At 44.1% G+C, this 13645-nt stretch overlaps 1 protein-coding gene across 28 annotated transcripts in view; it reads left to right on the top strand.

Annotated features, from left to right (window-relative positions):
- Positions 1 to 13645, top strand: part of RIMS2 (regulating synaptic membrane exocytosis 2) — a 513992-nt gene that overhangs the window by 240359 nt on the left and 259988 nt on the right. For all 28 annotated transcript variants that reach the window (XM_066624817.1, XM_066624816.1, XM_066624825.1 and 25 more), the window contains one exon: positions 2648 to 2760. In XM_066624817.1, coding sequence (XP_066480914.1) covers positions 2648 to 2760 — 113 coding nt within the window. The remainder of the gene's footprint in view (positions 1 to 2647; positions 2761 to 13645) is intronic.

Genomic DNA, 13645 nt, shown 5'->3' with positions numbered 1-13645 from the left:
TTCATGATATTAAAATCAGAGAACTGGATCCAGACCTTGTACAAGCAGAAAGAGTCTAACACAAGGGCTCTTTTCCCCTTCTTGCCAGAGTACTCCTGAGCCCCCATATAAAGCTACTCCTGAGGGTGAGGGGACCCTTCCACACCATGACTGCCACCTTTTCAAGGTGGCACAGGGGATGGAGAAGAATGGGCATAAAAGTTTCCTTCCACTCATGCAAGCTCTAGATCCAACCTAGAATGTTTATATTTTAGAAAAACCATCATACTGAACAAATATTATTACAGTGATTTTAAATTTGGCCCTGTATCTGTTTTTAATTGAATGACAATGATTGAGAGTTTCTGTAACCATTTTTAACCACACAGTATAAAAAAACCCACTACTTCTAACTGAAAATCTTTAATCAAAAAGTTTTACTTTTCAAGGTGTAAAATATTATTGCCCTTTATCTACTCTAAAACTGCAATCCTAGAAACTTAGTTGGGAGTATGTCCAATTGAGAGCAGAGTACTTAATTCTGAATAATCATGTTTAGGATTGTGCTGCATGTGTAACATAACTAGCAAATAACTACTTGGAACAGCATTGATCTTACCAAGCTCAAGTATTCAATACAAGGTCTTATATTGCAGCATTTGGATAAGGTTGAATAAGCATAATTCTTTAAGATCCAGAGCAGGGGTGTCCAAACATTTCAGCAGGAGGGCCACATCATCTGTCTGACACTGTGTCGGGGGCCGGGAAAGTAATTAATTTACATTTCAAATTTGAATAAATTTACATAAATGAATTTATTAGAGATGGAACTTATATGAATGAATGAAGATTTTACAGTAGCTCAAGACCAATAAAAGGCCTTGCACAAAGCAAGGCCAGCCTTTCCTTCACTGCCACTGCTGCATCATAGACATGAAACAGCAATTAGTGGGGGGAGCCCTCGCCCCACAGCTCAGGTGATAGGTCAAACAGTCGTTCTCATGCTGAAAGCAGTTGCGTCGGGCCAGCACGGGGTCCAGCAAGTCTCTGGAGGGCCAGAGGCTTATTGGAGACTGGGGGCTCCCTGAGGGCCTGATTGGGAGCCCCCGAGGGCCGCAAGTGGCCCCCGGGATGGGGTTTGGGCACCCCTGATCTAGAGCATGGGTCGGCAGCCTTTTTGACACAGGAGCCAAAGGCCATGTCTGTGAGTGAATAGTGGCCCACTACATTGCAATGCCACTTCTAGATATTTGCCAATGACACAATCATCGAACATCCCGGTTGCTGAACTTTACACTGGAGCTCGATTTGGTGGTACACAGCTACTTGGGAACAGGGAACAGTGATGATGAGCAGGTTGAGGCTGAGCAGCATGTGGCAGCCCAGTTCACCGAAATACCAGTTCTGTAGCACTGACACGCCCATGATGAAGAGGATGGAGCACAAGTAAAGCAAGTCAGCCTGTGCCAGGCTGGTGATCGAGCCTGAGAGGGATGAACTGTGGGTGCCCCAGCCCAAGTGCCACTGCAGCCCCTGCAGGTACACCATAGACCACTGCATACACAGCCAACATCACCACTCCAAAAAACCCATGAGGCTGCCATTGCCTTCCCCCAGCCCACACCCCCTACTGCTGCAGACTTATTGCCTGGCACGGTGCTTAATTTGTGCTCAGTCATGTGTGCAGGCAGCAAAGTCTCTTGCCTAATTTGCCACACACCAGATAGCCAATGGCAGAGCTACCTTTCCAACCTCCTGGAGTTCCAGTGTCCCTGCCACCACCACTTTTCCCAAGGAAAAGTCACTTCGCTACAGGCTGCAGACTGCAGGCCTGCTGACTTCAGGTGGCAGGATGAATCCAGCCCCTGGCCTTAGGTTACCTACCCCTGAACTAGAGTATGTGAATGCAACACAGTTATTTTAGTGAAAAGGAAATATGGGGTGGGGGGGTGTATCCACAGATCCTGTATCTGCAAATTCACTTATCTGCGGATTAGGTTCACTCCCCCTCTGCATCCCCTCCAGAGATGAGGGGAGCTCCACTCCCATCGCTTCTGGAGGGTCCTTTGAGCTTGTTAGAGGCCTTGCACGTCCATCTGTGGCCTCTGCCGCGCTCAGACTTAGAATGAAAAACGTCACTTACAGTTTGTTTTTTTTAAACCGCAAGTGATGTTTCTAATGCCTTGTGAGGCATTAGGAGACCTGGGGAAGCCCTATAATGCCCTTATAAGGCATTAAAAATGTCACATCTGGTTTTTTGACAAAACTGAAAGTGACTTTTTCACTCTAAGTCTCAGACTGAGGCTCATTCTGCTGGGCTCAAAGGACCCTCTGGAGGCAAGGGGAGCAGAGCTCCCCTTGCCTCTGGAGGGTGGGAGGACGTTCCCTGGTATCTGTGGTTTCAGTTAACTGCAGGGGCTTCTGGAATAAAACCCTCGTTGTGGGGGGTACGCCTATTCTGAAAGTTCTGTAACTTCAATATTTGAGCTGTTCATGCTTGATTGAGTCTACTGAATATTGTCATAAGGTGCATGTAACTGTGTTCAGGATTTCAGCCTCACAACCTGTTTCTTTATATTTGAATTCTTCCTGTCATGGCGTTTACATAATCAGAATATCAAACAGCATAACTGATAAGTATTTTTAATATAGTTAATTCTCCTTTCAGGTTCTAGCTCATTTGAATCTCAAAAAATGGACCGGCCTTCTATTTCAGTCACTTCTCCCATGAGTCCTGGCATGCTGAGGGATGTTCCACAATTCTTATCTGGACAACTTTCAGTATGTAAACATTTGTTCATCTCTCTTTTTTTCCTCATAAAACATTTTTAATGGGAAACATTAGATAACTATGCACTGAAGTTACTATAGTCTTTAATTCTCTTTTATTTTAACTATTTTTCAACATGAATGGGGCTGTAGTTTGTGTATAATGTATATTTTTTTCCTCTTTTATTGACTTTGTATGTAATATTTCAAGTGTTAAAATCAGGGGTGGCTCCACCTGTGGGGCCTGATAGGGTGTGGGCCAGGGGCCTTGCCCATGTAAGGACCCACACGTATCCCTGGCCGATCCTTGAGGCAGCAAAGGGATTTTGTGACTGTTGGCATTGCTGCCCATTTACTGCCCAGTGAACCAGAATCCATGGGGATGCTTATTGGGCAATTACAGGGAGCAGTGGACTATCTCATTCTGTGTTGGGGTTGGGGCATCTGGGAATTGTTAAATAGCACCAGGGTAAAAAAGAGGATAGTTCACTGCTGCTGCAGCTTCCCACTACCTCTCAGTAAGCTTTGGTTGGTATCACTGGGAAAAGTAAGAGTCCTTCAACCACATTGAAATACACACATGCAAACAGACAGTTCTGTAACACACGTGCATGTGCATGTGCCTGAAGCAGAGAGATGAGTGTGGCAAGGCACTAACAGAAAGACTGGGCAACTTACTGCCAAGTGGTTGTGCAAATCAGTGTGTTTCTGAGAGCAGCAACGAGCTATGACCTCTTACTGCTTGAACCAAAGTAGTCCTTAACTGGAACTTCTTAATCAAACCAAATGACTTGCCCTATCCTCTTGCTGGTCTATTACAGATCTGTGCAGTCTTGTTGCAATACTTTCTTTTGACCAGTGTTTGGTGGGTGATACAGGCTGAATCAGCAGGGTCCTAGGTTTACAGTCTTTTGTGGCAGAGTCCCAACAAAAGTGTGTCTTTTTTCTATGATTTGATGGTCTTCTGTTTTTTTAGTCTCTTTTACACATCCATCCCCAAACCTCTTATTCCTCTGTTCTTGCGCTAGTGTTTATAAGTAGTAATTCTATGGTCAGTAATTAGAGGATTACTAAACTGTACATTTTATGACCCAATCCTATCCTGGGCCAGCCCAGTGCGAGCGCAGTGCTAATGCAGTCTCTGTTGCATGCTATAAGATAGCAGCAGAGCGGTGAGTAAAGAACTTTGATACCTACTCCACCATTCCCTGGGCCCCAGTGTGCTACTCAGAACTATTCCAGCTCTTTTGCTGGCATAAATCTGAGTAAACCAAAGGGGGTGGGTGTATTAAGCCCAGGCTGGGGGCATCTTGGCACTGCTGCTAAGATCTGCCCCGAAATTGCCCACAACATGCTTATAAGAACATAAGAACATAAGAACAGCCCCACTGGATCAGGCCATAGGCCCATCTAGTCCAGCTTCCTGTATCTCACAGCGGCCCACCAAATGCCCCAGGGAGCACACCAGATAACAAGAGACCTCGTCCTGGTGCTCTCCCCTACATCTGGCATTCTGACTTAACCCATTCCTAAAATCAGGAGGTTGCGCATACACATCATGGCTTGTACCCCATAATGGATTTTTCCTCCAGAAACTCGTCCAATCCCCTTTTAAAGGCGTCTAGGCTAGACGCCAGCACCACATCCTGTGGCAAGGAGTTCCACAGACTGACCACGCGCTGAGTAAAGAAATATTTTCTTTTGTCTGTCCTAACCCGCCCAACACTCAATTTTAGTGGATGTCCCCTGGTTCTGGTATTATGTGAGAGTGTAAAGAGCATCTCCCTATCCACTCTGTCCATCCCCTGCATAATTTTGTATGTCTCAATCATGTCCCCCCTCAAGCGTCTCTTTTCTAGGCTGAAGAGGCCCAAACGCCGTAGCCTTTCCTCATAAGGAAGGTGCCCCAGCCCCGTAATCAGCTTAGTCGCTCTCTTTTGCACCTTTTCCATTTCCACTATGTCTTTTTTGAGATGCGGCGACCAGAACTGGACACAATACTCCAGGTGTGGCCTTACCATCGATTTGTACAACGGCATTATAATATTAGCCGTTTTGTTCTCAATACCCTTCCTAATGATCCCAAGCATAGAATTGGCCTTCTTCACTGCCGCCGCACATTGGGTCGACACTTTCATCGACCTGTCCACCACCACCCCAAGATCTCTCTCCTGATCTGTCACAGACAGCTCAGAACCCATCAGCCTATATCTAAAGTTTTGATTTTTTGCCCCAATGTGCATGACTTTACACTTACTGACATTGAAGCGCATCTGCCATTTTGCTGCCCATTCTGCCAGTCTGGAGAGATCCTTCTGGAGCTCCTCACAATCACTTCTGGTCTTTACCACTCGGAAAAGTTTGGTGTCGTCTGCAAACTTAGCCACTTCACTGCTCAACCCTGTCTCCAGGTCATTTATGAAGAGGTTGAAAAGCACCGGTCCCAGGACAGATCCTTGGGGCACACCGCTTTTCACCTCTCTCCATTGTGAAAATTGCCCACTGACACCCACTCTCTGCTTCCTGGCCTCCAACCAGTTCTCAATCCACGAGAGGACCTGTCCTCTAATTCCCTGACTGTGGAGTTTTTTCAGTAGCCTTTGGTGAGGGACCGTGTCAAATGCCTTCTGAAAGTCCAGATATATAATGTCCACGGGTTCTCCCGCATCCACATGCCTGTTGACCTTTTCAAAGAATTCTATAAGGTTCGTGAGGCAAGACTTACCCTTACAGAAGCCATGCTGACTCTCCCTCAGCAAGGCCTGTTCGTCTATGTGTTTTGAGATCCTATCTTTGATGAGGCATTCCACCATCTTACCCGGTATGGATGTTAGGCTGACCGGCCTATAGTTTCCCGGGTCCCCCCTCTTTCCCTTTTTAAAAATAGGCGTGACATTTGCTATCCTCCAATCTTCTGGTACCGTGGCTGTTTTGAGGGACAAGTTGCATACCTTAGTCAAGAGATCTGCAACTTCATTCTTCAATTCCTTAATAACCCTTGGGTGTATGCCATCAGGGCCCGGTGACTTATTGATCTTTAATTTATCAATGAGGTCTGAAACATCTTCTCTTTTAACCTCTATCTGACTTAACTCCTCGGTTAGGAGGGGCCGTTCGGGCAGCGGTATCTGCCCGAGGTCTTCTGCCGTGAAGACAGATGCAAAGAACTCATTTAATTTCTCTGCCATCTCTAAGTCTCCTTTTATCTCCCCTTTCCCTCCCTCACCATCCAGAGGGCCAACCGCTTCTCTGGCGGGTTTCCTGCTTCTAACATATTTGAAGAAGCTTTTATTATTCCCCTTAATGTTGCTGGCCATGCGTTCCTCATAGTCTCGCTTGGCCTCCCCTATCACCTTCTTACATTTCTTTTGCCACAGTTTATGTTCCTTTTTATTCTCTTCATTAGGGCAAGACTTCCATTTACGGAAGGAAGCTTCCTTGCCCTTCACAGCCTCTCTAACTTGGCTGGTTAGCCATGCGGGCACTCTCCTGGATTTAGTGGAACCCTTCTTTCTTTGCGGTATACACCTCTGCTGGGCCTCTATTACTGTTGTTTTAAGCAGACTCCATGCACTCTGGAGAGACTGGACTCTTTTTACCCTCCCTTTCAACCTCCTCCTAACCAGCCTCCTCATTTGAGGGAAGTCCGCCCGTCGGAAGTCAAGGGTTTTTGTTGTAGCCTGTAGCCTGGCCCAGTCTCTGCCCCAATCCTCCCATGAACCACCCCCTCTGACAGCAAACTGTCACTGGTTCTGGTGAGCAGGTAGATTTTCCGACCATTTTTGTTAGCAGTTTTGAAATGCAGGATGGCTGCAGTCATTTTGCTGCCGCAGAGGGGCATATGGCAGTGAAATGCGAGATCTGCTGCTATAGACCCTTGATAGGATTGAGCCGTAAATTTTTAATATGTCTCTGTATGCTAGAAAAAAAATGAGTTTTGCTTTCAGAAGCTTAAAGACTTCCTGTGAGGTGGACTCCATCCTCATGTGTGCTATTGTTGCAGAAACTAGAAAACCTGTATTTAGGCTATTTATCATTTCTAAAATGTGTGACCTTCTTCTTGGGGGCATAGAGCTATACAGAAGCATTTGGTAATTCCTTTTGCTTAACCATAAAGTTGATTTTCCTGAGCTGCTGATTTTCAAATGTGCAAATTGATTTTAATTGTAGACGACTGGCATTAGAATTGTTAGTGCTCAGACTTTTTGTGAATCAAATTCCAGCTCAACGCAAATTCCAATTCATATATATATGGAAACTGGGTAAATGCCTTTTTATCAATAGCGTAAGGGTTGTTTAAAGATGTGGTTCCTAATATTTTCTAATGGCAATTAATATCTTTACAAACATCCTTGCATATGCACTGTCTGAGTGTACAAGGAAAGTTCAGTTCAGTTGGCAACCTTCAGTCTCAAAAGACTATGGTATCGCGCTCTGAATGGTGGTTCTGGAACAGCATCTAGTGTGGCTGAAAAGGCCAATTTGGGAGTGACAATCCCTTCCACACTGGGAGTAAGTGCAGTCTGTCCCTGGCCTGTCTCCCTGGCTATGGGCCTTCCTTCTTTGCCTCTTAGCCTCAGTCTGTTGGCCAAGTGTCTCTTCAAACTGGAAGAGGCCATGCTGCACAGCCTACCTCCAAGCGGGCCTCTCAGAGGCCAGGGTTTCCCACCTGTTGAGGTCCATTCCTAAGGCCTTCAGATCCCTCTTGCAGATGTCCTTGTATAGCAGCTGTGGTCTACCTGTAGGGCGCTTTCCCTGCACGAGTTCTCCATAGAGGAGATCCTTTGGGATACGGTTATCATCCATTCTCATGACATGACCGAGGCAAGGCGTCTCTGTTTCAGCAATGCATACATGCTAGGGATTCCAGCTCGTTCCAGGACTGTATTGTTTGGAACTTTGTCCTGCCAGGTGATGCCGAAAGATAGGAAAGATAGCCGAAAGACAAGGAAAGATAGCTCTGCTAAAATAATTTCTTGGACCTTCTGTTAGCTGACCTCTGACTTGTACCTGGTCTATCAGAACAGGGTTTTCTGCTTTTAGTTTTTGTGATTTTTCTTTTGCTGTATTTTATTATTCTTTATATATGTTTTAACTTCTGTTGTTAGCTGCCTTGGGCGTCCCATTTTTATGGGAGGAAAGGTAGGATATAAATATTTTATTTAAATAAAATTAATTCTGAGAGGCTATTATCCTTTACCTGATAATTCCTCAGATTGATAGGAAATAACTGCAAGTCTGTTTTAAGTTTTTCATCCTGGAGTGTCAAGGTAGCTAGGACCTGCTGCAGGATATAAACATGTATTAATAAATTGTACTATATTTATACGTGAACAATAATTGCAAGTCTGTTTTAACTCCCCCAGTTTCAGAGTGAACATTTGTTATCTTGATTTTAACTTCAAATTTAATGAATACCTTATAGACAGCTCTCAATTTACATGGGTTTTACTTTCCTGGAAATCACACCTAAAACTTCTGGTTCCAAATCCGGGGATAATCAGTCTAGGCTTGTACGTCAAAAACACATAAATGAAAACCAGCTTTCCTGTAGGAAACAGTGGGATTAGTCTGGGTTAATGGAACTGTCATTTGCTACTCATGCAGATGACTGGTGACTTCTACTTGTCATACAGGGAGGGTTGAGGAGGGAGGCTACTGGGAGTGACTACTGATGCTGATTGCTGAAAAAGCAACAAGGAAAAACATGCTAGTAAGGATATTAAAGAAGAGTAAGTGGCAAAGCGTAGTCTCAGGCCCTCTTGTCCGTTATCTTCTGGACATTTGTAAATTGCATTACAGGCGTGCCCTGGTAACCGCGGATATGGGATAATTTATTTGTGTATGCAGGACCCCTGCATGGTTAAAACTTATCAGGGCAAAGGGGTAAAATTCTTTCTTAAACTTGGTCGCTTTGAGCTTAGGAACTTCCTCAGAAAGCCCATAAGGTCTAGAAATGGAAACCCCATGGATGTTGAAGTCGGACGGTACTGTCATAATCTTCTGAGGCTGAGTAAGCCCTGCATGGTAATTGTATGCAGAGAGGTGGTCTTAAAGATTGTCCTGTAATAATGGAGTTTCTTCCTGGGACTTTAAAAAACTTGATTGCAAGCATTCCAAGCTGAGCGTGGTATAAGACATTCTTATGAGGGCTTATTTTTAGTGAACAGGGCTAACCTAATGATGTTGGTATGGTGGTGTTGAATCTTGTGATTTGACTGTGTACAGCCCAGTCCTGCTGAGCACTGCTGCTGGTGGAATGAGGTTTCTCCCAGTGGTAACTACCTTAGAATAGTCATAAACATATTTCTCTAACAGTGCGTGAAGTGCTTGTCGGAAGGCTGGAGTGACCGAGCATGTGGCTGTGACTTCACCAAGGCCCTTGATGGTTGGAGAGAGAGATAGATATGGGGTAGGAAAGGTAGATTGGGTCCAGGAAGTGGGTGGGTTCAGTGGTAGCAGCAGTGGTCAAATTCAAACCCCCTTTTCAGACCCGATCACATTTCCTGGGTCCATGCAGACCTGAGCCAACTATTTCACTAGTGCAGGTCTCAGTAGACCCTTCTGTAACATAAGAGGCTTACTCCAAAGTAAGGAGACCTCCAGGACTGCCCTCCCCTCCATAGGATATAGTGTGAGCCATTTTGGCACTGCTTTATCAGCAGGGCTTAAGCATAAGATTGGGCTGTTAGTGTAATATTATTTATGGATTCCTTTTTTGTAGGATGTTTTGGTTTTTACTTTGAATCTTTGCAGAAGTGTGAGAGAAACAATAAAGAATGCAGTGTTCATAGTAGTTAAAAAAGTATAAGTGATCTGTAGCATCAGAACAAATACTAATACTTAACTCGAAAAAGGTGCAGAAAACTACATTGTGCAACTAACATGCATTCATACTAATTAGAGATATTTGTTAAATAGTAAGGTCAAGAAGGAGAACTTCAGGACTCAGATGCTGCTCTGATTAGAAGCACTTGTCTGCAATTCATACAATTTTAAATGAAATTATATAATCTATTTCTTCTTGGATTTTCTGAGATGCCATAAACTCCTTTGTTTCCCCTTGGTGGTATTTATAGCTAGTTGACTCTCTTTTTTAAAAATCATATCTGTGAGGTTTGTTTGTGCTATTAGGCTGAGAGCTGAATGCTATCCCCTGCCACACAGCATGCAGAGTTTGTAAGACACACACTTCATACTAGAGTGGTGGTGGTGGGGGGAACCTGAAGGAAAAAAGTGAAGTGAAAAACATTTTTACTTACTTCTATGTAAGCCCTCAGTATGCCTATGGATCTCCTCAGACATACAACACCAAAAGGGGCAGAGAGATTTTAAAAAGGAGGGGATAAAATCTGGTGCGTGTGACTTCTGCAAGATCCACCCCCTCCTGCCTCCTCCCCAACACCTCGTTCCTCACTGTTCCTGCCCACAGCCTACCCCCACCATGGACTTACTGGTGCCAGGGGATTTAGGAGGGCCACAGCTGTGTGGCAAACACAATTTACCGTTTCTGGCAGCAACTCGGTAGTACTCAACAGCGTGTAACGATGAAAGGTTTGGGCCTTGACTCTCCTCAAAGATGCTAAATGCAAAATGATTCTTTTTACTTTGGTATGGCACAATAATTGCTAAGGGATTATGGAAACTAATTAGCAAATACAGCTATCTTTCTTAAGAGACAGTTGGAATGTACTGTGAAACCACACCTGTGTGCAAAGGGGGGGGGGTTTAAATCAGTTTTGCCTGATCAAGCAGAGAGCAAAAGAAGATGGAAGAAGAAGCAGTGTTCAGATTTAACTAGTTTAGGAATTTGGAATGCTGGGCTGATATACATTTGTGCTCCTTGTTTGTATGTTTTCTTCTGTATTCCACACACTGGCTGCTCAACCTGTACATTGATAAAGTACCTGCTAGTGAAGCATGGTGAGGCTAGTGCTGGGACCTAGGGCTACAGCTGGGTCAGGACCTGCCTCCATGGGATCCCTGTGTGACTTCTCTCTTTTGCCTGGGTCCCTGGCTTAAAGGGCTATTTTGGCTATAACCCAGTTAAGCTAGTGATCTGGGGACACTTCTGCTTCCCCAACATAGTAGGCAGATTGGTGGGCACATCTTCTTCCCCTCTCAGGTCTCTGTCAGAGAGAAGTCACCCAGGGGCTGTTGCATCTTAAAACATATTGAAGAACAAGCTTTGTTGAGGGAAGAGTCATCATGGCTTGTGTAAGGGCAAATCTTGCCTCATGAATCGTTTAGAATTCTTTGAAAAGGTCAGCAGGCATATGGATGTGGGTGAGCCTTCTGGACTTTCAGAAGATGTTTGACTCAGTCCCTCTGAAAAAAATTCCACGGTCTGGGAATAAGAGGGAGGTCCTCTTGTGTATTAGGAACTGAAGACCAGGAAACAATTTTCACAGTGGAGGGAGGTGAAAAGCTGTGTGCCACAAAGATTGGTCTTGGAACTGGTGCTTTTAAACTTGCTCGTAAATGACCTGGAGTTGGGGATATGTAGGAAGGTTGACAAGTTTGCCAATGGCACTAAATGTTTCTGGGTGGTGAAGTCCAGAAGGGATTGTGAAGAGCTCCATAAGGATCTCTCTAAACTGGGGGAATAGACCACAAAATGACAGATGTTCTTCAGTGTATGTAAGTGTAAAGTACAAATTGATGGTAAGGCCACATCTGTAGTATTGTGTCCAGTTCTGGTTGTCACATCTCAAAAAGGGTATAGTGGAACTGGAAAGGGTGCAGAAGAGAATGACCAAAATGATTAGTTGTCTGGGGCACATCCCTTAAAGAAGAAAGGCTACAACATTCAGGACTCTTTGCTCTATAAAGTGGGCACCTGCCTTGTGATAAATTGAGACTTATAAAATTGTTATTGAGGCATATACAATTATGCATGGGATGGATAGAGTGGATAGAACAAAGCTCTTTTTACTCTTGCATCACAGTCATTCAGGGGTCATCCACTAAAATTGGTTGGCGAGAGAATTAGAACAGATGAAAGAGAATATTTTTTTACCCAGTGTGTAATTAATCTGTGGTGCTCCTTGCTGTAGGATGTAGTGATGGCACCTGGCCTAGATACCTCTAAAAAAGGGCAGATTTTTGGATGAAAAGTCGATCATGGGTTACAAGCACTGATGAAAAGAAAATGCAGCCTCTGGGTTTTAGAGGTAGCCTATCTCTGAATGCCAGGTGCATGGGAGTGGCAACAGGATACAGGTATCTTGTTACCTTGAATGCTTGCTGAAGCATCTGGAGAACCACTGTGAGATACAGGAAGCTGGACTAGATGAGCTCTTGGCCTGATCCAGGAGGGCTCTTCTTATACCCTTATGCATGTGCTGCAGAAGTGTCCTTAGAAGCATAGTCTAAGGACACTTCTGCAGCACATGCATAAGAGCACTATGATTCTGCTGCCTCAGGGCCCAGTCCTATCTAACATTGCAGCACCGATGCAGCCATCAGGAAAAGGAACAGTGCACGCCCTGTTGGCATGGCTGCATCAACTCTGGAAAATTGGATAGCATTGGGGCCTCACCATGCTATTGGCTGGCCAGCTGACTGACTGTTCCTCCCTGGCAGTGGCGTTACCATTGTTCTCTGCTGCTGGTGCTCTGTTTCCCCTTCACTTTTTATCCCAAGGCAGAAAAAATGGGAGGAGAATGATATATCTTGCCATCTCAGAAACTGGGGGTGGAAACTTGGGCTAGACATGCATTATATCATAAAGATACCATGAGTCACTTCTCTAAGAGAAACTTAGCCTAAACTGGCTTGTGCTCAGAAAACAGAGGTAATGAAACATTAATTAACCCATTTCTAAACAGTCAGCTGTTTTTCATCATTATTTTCAATTACCTAGTGGCAGATATCTATATGCATTCCAAGCATGTACATGAATCAATGCATTTTGAAATTGCAGATCAACACATTTTCAGATTTTGCTTTCTGAAGATTTTTAGATATGGTCTCTATAGGATAACATATGATCCTATGCTGCAGTGGTTCCCAACCTGGAGTATGTGTCCCCCCAGGGGTACTTACCAGGACCTTTAGGAGTACTTGAAAAAGAATTAAATAATGGCGGATACACACTTTATTATTATTTATAATTAAAAATAATAATTATTATTTTTATTTGTGCTTAGGCTGAGTCTTGGCTCTGTGATTGGACCTTGCCTCTAATTAATTCCAAGCCCACATTGAAACCAGCATAATGCAGGATGTATGGTGTGGGAGGCAGAACAACCCTACCATAGTCCACAGAAAATAGCTGCAGCCTTCGTTGCAACTGCACACACGTTCCACCCACTTTCTGAATCAGAGTGCACATGTAAAGCATTAGCACAGTCGTAGGGAAGGCTGCAAATATTTCTGTTGACTACGGTAGGGCGGTTCTGCCTCACCTGCCACCCCACATTGCACATCCCTGGTATAATGTGGTTTTGGACTGGAAATGCTTCAGGTTTCTTAGTGTTCCCATGGCAAATCTTAGTTTTGACAGATGAATTACAGCAGAAAGAACATTTTGATGATAAAAGTATGGAATGTTGTCTCAGTGTTAATGTTTTCTAATCCTCGTTTACATCATTCTGTATTGACAATTCTATATCCTGATACCTTTTACCTCAAGTGACCTTTATGGTGATAGACTTCGCACATGGGAAGAACTCTCCTAGTTTGGGAGTTGGGAAGAAGTTGAAGTTTGAAAGCAATGAATATGGGTGGGACAGTTTTAACAGATTTTATTTAGATTATGAAAGAGATTAGATATCGGTGTTTCCTATTGTAATGTAATGCTGTCAGTAGAGGAACATATAACGTTTTTATCCATTTAAAAGGCACTTGCAGATTTAATTTATGCACTGCATTTTAAAAGTCATTTTTAGATGAA

Source organism: Tiliqua scincoides, chromosome 4 (genome assembly GCF_035046505.1).
Source record: "Tiliqua scincoides isolate rTilSci1 chromosome 4, rTilSci1.hap2, whole genome shotgun sequence".
In the NCBI taxonomy this organism is placed as follows: domain Eukaryota; kingdom Metazoa; phylum Chordata; class Lepidosauria; order Squamata; family Scincidae; genus Tiliqua; species Tiliqua scincoides.
This window is presented reverse-complemented; position numbering and strand designations above follow the sequence as displayed.